Here is a 7593-nt window from a genome sequence, read left to right on the forward strand (position 1 = left end):
CTATTTGAATAAATGATCTAATTCTAAGAACACTTTCACCTTCTCTGTGAATTTCCTTCACCTTCTTTTGTCTTTAACATCTCATACAAAGATTTTACATTTGTGAATATATGTAATACCTTGAGCTATTTATTTATTTAAATATTCGATTCAGACTGACAGTAGTTTTGTTGCACTTATAGGTGTTCAATTTTTGCTCGAAGTTTTAATTTTTTTCCGATTTTTAAAAATCGATTCTGAGAATCCAAAATCTCTACCAATAATAATTGCTTGCCTCCATTTTCCATTTTTTTTTTCTATACCAATTCATTTTCAATTACAAAGTTACGAGTTTACGCTCTTTTTTCTTAATAGGTGGCATTTTTAGCGTAGCGTAAATTATGTACCTATTTATCTCCAAAAACATTAAAAAAAACTACCAGCCGGGATAAAAATATAGAACAAACGACTCAAACGAGGTAACTCCCATAAAACAAATATTCACTTCTTCCATCAGAATATTCAGATAAAGCGGGGATAACTCGCGATAAGAAAGCGGGGTATTCCTTAAAATAATTAATTTTCATACTTTATTGTTTATGTTATAAATATTTTCCCTCTTGATATGGGTTGTTAGTAAGATGTCACTATTAGCGATAAGACCGACTTTGCACATTTTTCATTTAGAATGATTATATATAAATAAATGTTAAGTATTTCTTAATCTATTAAATTTCGTATCTCATTTCAGTTTCACCACAATCGCAGCCTAACGGCAGTCAGCATCATGATGAAAGGTATATAATTATGTTATATTTACTAACGATAAATAATAATTTAGTAGGTATATCAATTATTATTTTGGTTACTCTGCCATCTTATAAGCCTATGAGAGTGACAGCAGAATATCAAACATTTTTACTTGAAGGTTCTGACAGACGAATTCTTACTGAATATCTCTCATAAAATATCTCACAAACTGACGCAGCTGACGTAGATTTTAAGTAGACAAATCATGAGATATTGTATACTATACCGGTGTATGAAAGTGCTATAACGTTACGTTATACAATTTTGAACAAACAAGTAAATGAATAAGTTTTATTTGCCCTTGCTTGCTATTTGTTTCATTTTTTTTTTGTGTTAAAAATACTTACGTTTGGTTAAAAATTCTTATGAAATAAATGCAATAAATTTGTAATTACCATTTTTATTACTAGGTATATATTACTTTATTAAATTTATGAATTAAAGTTTTTTTGATTATTACAATTAAATCTGTCAATGCATATTATGTTACAATAGCAATTGAAATAAAACAATAAAACCAGCCTTTGATTTTTTTTCCAGTTATAATCACACTATTGACTGTCATCGCCTCAAGATCTGTTTCCTGTTCTTGTCGTATAGACCAGGTTCCTGAAACTGGAACTTGTTTGTATCAAATCCAATGTACTGAAACTATAAAAGGAATTCAACTCGGCAATGAGTGCCAAGGATCACCTAATCTTAATGTCGAGATAGATGTCAATCTTCGAAATGCCGCCGATACTTTTCATCTTAACGTTGATACCGATTTTCTTTCTAAGATCACAAAACTTACAGTTTTAAGTAACTGGCCTAACACTGACCTACCGTTTCTGGATAGTATGCCTAGTCTCAGACATGTGTACCTCAGTTACAGCCAGATGAAAAAGATTAACAACAGTCCATTCCGTAACCTTATTAACTTGGAAACCATTGACTTGTCTCACAACAGTATTTCTAAAATTGATGAGCTCTTTCAATTCGAAATACGTCCGTCCAAAATGCGAAAATTATCACTAGCGTTTAATTTTATAATTAACGTACCCGGCGATACGTTTGAACAGCTCGTGAGCCTTCAAGAACTAGATCTTTCTCATAATTTTATCGAGGAGTTAAGTGAGGAGCCATTTTTAAATTTAACCAATTTAGTAACTCTCCGACTGAATCACAACAAAATATTCGACCTTAACGGCGCTATAAACAATTTGATAAACTTGCATCATTTATATTTAAGTCACAATCAAATCGATAATATCGATATGGAATCTTTAAAAACAATAATGCACTTGCAAACTTTCGATATTTCACAAAATAAAATGGAAAAATTAAATTCTATCATATTTTCCAGACATTGGGATCATTTTAGCAATCGATCAATTTGTAGAATTATTCTTTCAGAAAATTATATTCACGTTCTACATAACGCTTCTGATTTTTTTGATAGACTGAGAAGGAATTCTTCTAAAAATAAAGTTCAACTGTCAACTGAACTAGATTTATCGAAGAACGAAATAAGCCACATCGAATACAATGCCTTCTATGCTATTGTTAAGCTTGAATCACTAGATTTATCAAATAACAAATTAACAAGTTTCGATGTCAATTCTGAACACCTTGTTTACGTCAAATATTTAAATTTAAGTTGTAATTACTTACAAAGTCTGTATTACGAAAGCTTTTTGCTAATGAATAATTTGCAAAACTTGGATTTGTCGCACAATTATATGGACTATTTCCCTGACAAAACACTTTCGAATAGTTACAAATTGAAATTCATAAATGTAACTTACAACGAAATTACTAAAATCAACAATCTGAGAATAACATTTCATCCAGAAGGTGGAGTCTTAGACCTCTCCAATAATGGACTGTCAGCTTTGAATATTCCGGTCAACGAAGCATGGGGATTGAGAGAACTTATACTTAATTCTAATAATATAACTAATGCAAATTTAATAAGACTAACGGACCAACGGGATCTAGTAAGACTAGACATGAGTAAAAATCACATTCAAGAAATAAACGAAACAACGTTACAGTTACCTGACAAATTGGGATCTCTAGACTTAAGTTTCAATGAAATTCAAGTAATTAGACCATCTGCTTTTTATCGTGTAAGTCATTTACAAACATTGAGATTATCTCACAACAGAATACAAACCATTGGTTATGGCGTTTTCCGTGGATTAACGGAATTACTAAACTTAGATCTTTCCTATAATCAGATCGGTATTTTAGATTCCAAAGTGTTTATGGATTTAAAATTACTGACATTTTTGTCTTTGAAATACAATGGATTAATTGTCTTCGACCGTGAGAGCTGGCTGACTCATAAGCACGATTTGAAAGTGTATTTGGATGGAAATAATCTATCGTGCGATTGGGTTGCTAAGGCATTAAGTGATTTTTACAATGGATATTCAAAGATGTATCCGACGGTTATAGAGACAGAATTTTCGGGAAGCTCGATAGACGGGGTGCCGTGCATGCAAGATGATCAAAAGATATATAAGCCTCAATCAAACTATGTGATGGATGATAGGCTGTTATTAACTAGCCAGAAGATCCTTGAAGCAGTGAAAGAACAAACTTCGTTTTTGAAGAAGTACATTTGGCGTTCTGTTCTTCAAGATTCCGAAATGCAAACGTCTACGATACATATTGTAAAGTAATACTTTTAATGTAACAATAATAAGTAATTTTTTAAAACTAAGTGATTTAATTAACATTTGAGTAATTAATTTTCATTATATGTTTTTGTCTGTAGCACCATTAGTATGTAAAGCTTTATTATTCTATAATTAAATTCAAATTATTAAATATTATTTCTATATAATACTTACTGTACGAATCGTATTTTATTTGAAATAAAAGTATGAAATATTACATAACTAAAATTGTATTTTTATTTTTGAAACTAAGATTAACTCTCTGTCTTTTTTAATTAATTTACTTTATTAATATTAAAAAAAATTAAACGTTCGTAGCTACGAAGGTCTTAAATTATCTTATTTTAGTATTAAAATTTAATTAATTAACTTAGTCTAACCGATACACGATTTTGACTGTTCCGTTTTTATAAAATGTAGCCTACATATATAACTTTTCATTTGTATAAGAAGGTTTTTGAGTTTCTTCATTGCAAGCAAGCAAAATATCACATATTTTACACTTAGTAAGTATAGGTAATAGATTAAAAGCAGCTTTAGTTTTGCCTAGTTTGGCCAAAGTTTACCCTTTCATCACTTCAGCCTAATACAGTCTACGGCTGGACATAGGCCTCCACAAGCTCGCGCCAAAAATGGATTCAACTCATGTGTTTTGCCCATAGTCACCATGCTGAGCAGGCGGCTTGTTGACCGACCGACTGAAAACATAATTGGAAAGATGTAAGAGAAATGAACATAAAATAAACACAATAGAATGCAAATAAAAATTTTGTTCCTTAAAAATACTTAAAAAATAATTTATTATGAAAGTGTGTTGAAAACGTAATGTATTATGGAGCGTGGTGGAGTAAGCTTCAATCCTTCTTCGAGATGGAGTTAAAGGCCTCTGCCCAGCAGTTGGATGCTAGGGATGTTACAGGCTGAATCGTGATCGTGATCGTGATATTTGGAGCGAACTTTGGGAAGTCTGTGTCCAGCAGTAAGCTGTGATATGCTGAAAGTGGAGTCTATCTAACATCGACATTATTATATGAATTATCAAAACTAGTGCGCTCTATGAGACGGATATCCTACGATATGCAACAAAGTAGTCATTTATCTAACAATTTATTTTTTCTTTTTTTTTCATAACAGTGTTAGTAATAAATGTTACGACACAGTTAATTTTTTTTTAATGATAATAAAAGCGTAATAGGTCTATACCTGTAGCAGTCTCAAGAGAAACCAAGAGAAAGATGAACAGTTAAGAATTTTTGAAAAATAACGTACTGTAAGATTGGAATCAATCTGCAGCTAACCTTTCTGAAACTTAGGTTTCGGTAATATCATACGTATTTGGAAATCTTATCGTGCTTATCTCTCAGTAGTAAGTATTTTAACAAAAGAAAACGAAAAATCAACATCGTATAATTCATTAGAAGAAAACTAGTTTATAGATGGAGCTTTAATTTTTTAAAATAACAATAACATTATTTTGAATAATTTTGCAAGACATTTTCATATAACTTTATTCATAAGAGCCGCACTCTCTGTTAAAAATTAAATAAAACACCTTGTGTTTTCACTTATCCAAGGCGTTGTTTAGAAGCACTTTCTTTGCCCTTCCTTTAGAAGTAATGAGTTGTGGTCTAAGTTCAAGCGGTTACTTTAACAAAAATGTCTTCGTGCAGGCAAAATAATTATTTTTATTCTTGGGAAATTTATATAGTTATTATATCTTTGATAATTTTTAATATTAAATTAAAAAGTTAATTTCATATCATCATCCACTGTGTTACAATTTAAGTTAAGGCAAGATTACGAAAATTATTTTTATTGGTTAGCTATCTGATCGTACGTCCCAGGGATTCTTATACCGATTTTTAAAACTTTCATTCTTCTTTACAGTTTTCATACTTAAAGATTTTTATCGCAACTTAACCTATTTCTTCATTTAATTTACGACTCACGATATAGCCTGTATTATCCCACAGCTGGTCATTGGTCTCTTTCTTCATGTAGGAGAAGGATTGGAGCTTAATCAATCACGCTGCTCCACTGCAGGTTGTTGTTTTGGTAAATAAAAATATACAAATAATGTGTAAGTGACATTGAAGTGTAATGGTATCGTCGTATCATATGCATGTATTAATATATACTGTATATATATTTCTGTAAAAATATGCTTAATATGACCGCTGTATACAACGCTCCACCTTTACGACTAATGGTTTCTTGTTCCTCTATCAGTCACGCTCCATTCGCTCCTTAATTTAATTAAAAAAATATAAATAGCAATAAACGCACTCTATATTTATTAACGATAAAAAGTTTTTCTGCTACGTGATGGTGTATAGGTTGTCAATTAATTATAGTTATTTTTTAAATATAAAAACATTAGTTGTGCGTATTAAAAATTAAAAACAAGACTTGTTTGTTTAGATAAAATTGGCTTCAGCCTGTAATATCCTACTGCTGGGCATATGCCACTTTTCCCGATGTAGGAGAAGGATCAGAGCTTAGTCCACCATGCTGCTGCACTGCGAGTTGGTGGATAAAATTACCATTAATATGTAATGGTAAATATTCTGAATAATTCTTCGATATAATGCCATCGTCACGTTTCTATCATCGCACCTTTCGCTGAAGGACTAAGTTTCATGAGACGTCACTCGAATTCTTGTTTTGCATCTTATGTGCGAGTTTCACGCGTATTCTTTCCGTACACATGCAAACTGTGGAATGGCCTGCCTCCTAAGGTTTTCGCTGAGCGCTATAATTTAGGAGTTTTTAAACGTTGAGTATACACACATCTTTTCCCTAAAGCAACGCTTCCCCGCAACCCGTAATCCGCAAATCCTTTTATGTTTCAGATGTCTGTGTGTGACGGTGGCCATTTAACATTAGGTGGCTTTATCCGCATCAATTTTATTCCACTGATATTATTTTTATTATAACATTTTTCTGGGGGCACGGTAGTGCCCCCGCCAAGACGAGCCAAAAAAAAAAAACGAAAAGCACTACCTATCTTTTCTCGAAGCGCTTCGTCGTTTTTTTGAACCCTCATAACTTGGGTTTGGATTATACCAGATAAACAAAATTCTCGGGATATGATACCAAGTAGTAGTAGTAGACTTATTAAACATATAAAGTTTCAATTGCATAGCTCTTATACTTTAGATTTTATTGATATCTAAAAAACCCCGATTTCGTCACTCACTGATGATCATCAAAATTCTTAGAATACTTCCTGAAGTCGCAGAAAGCTGAAATTTTGTATGTAAGCTAGTATTAGTACACAAATAACAAAAAAATTCTAAAACTTGGAACTTTTACCTCCCGACCCCTTAAACTAGAGGATGGAAGTTTGTATGAGACTTCCGCAATTTTGATGCTAGTGGTCTGAAAATTGATATAGGGACTCCTTGTTACTCCTTGTTATAAATAATAACAATAAAATACATAAAAAATAAAAATCGGTTATTAGTTTATGTCGAAAATTTATATTTTGTAACTTTGGTATTTAAGTTTTGGCGGAGGTCACCGTTTGCATATCAGTTCAACATAAAATCAAAAACAGCGTGCTTAAACCGAATATGGTGAAGATTGGATGATATTTATGGTATAAAATGTGTCGGAGGTAAAATGCAGCTATAATATTGTCATAAGTAACTTACAAAAAGAAGTGAAATCCCACCAAAAACATTTTCATGTAAAATGTGGCCAAGACGAGATCATATGGCTCGCACTGTCAAAAAGTTATCAGATCTCATGTAGAGCCAAGCTTTTAACTCTACACGCCCTAACTTTATAAGCCCTAACTTCACAAACCCTACACCTTAGTCAAAATATGTGGCTTGGCCGTTTCGTTATTACCGGCTGCCGATGTTGTGGATGACGACTTTCCTGTCTCATTTATATACATATATATTCTTTTTTTATTATATTTATATATATATATTCTCTTTTTATTTTTATTTGTATTATATGTATATCAATTATTCTTCTTCTTTTTATTTTTTCTTTAATAGAACTATTGTATAACAGAAAAGTAATAAACAGTGAATAAATTTTTCACCTCCACCAACTAACAACCAACACACACCACCTCACCTGCCCAGCGTGGTGACTATGGGCAAAACATATGAGTTCATGTTAT

The 7593-nt window shown here is 31.8% G+C and overlaps 1 protein-coding gene across 1 annotated transcript; it reads left to right on the plus strand.

Annotated features, from left to right (window-relative positions):
* Nucleotides 1–766: 766 nt before the first annotated feature.
* On the plus strand, nt 767–3651 carry LOC123661803 (toll-like receptor 6). Its single transcript, XM_045596743.1, has 2 exons — nt 767–776; nt 1330–3651. Exons 1-2 carry the CDS (start codon nt 767–769, stop codon nt 3456–3458), a joined length of 2139 nt encoding a protein of 712 aa, XP_045452699.1. The 3' UTR covers nt 3459–3651.
* The last annotated feature ends 3942 nt before the right edge of the window (nt 3652–7593 follow it).

Source organism: Melitaea cinxia, chromosome 17, assembly GCF_905220565.1.
Source record: "Melitaea cinxia chromosome 17, ilMelCinx1.1, whole genome shotgun sequence".
NCBI lineage: Eukaryota > Metazoa > Arthropoda > Insecta > Lepidoptera > Nymphalidae > Melitaea > Melitaea cinxia.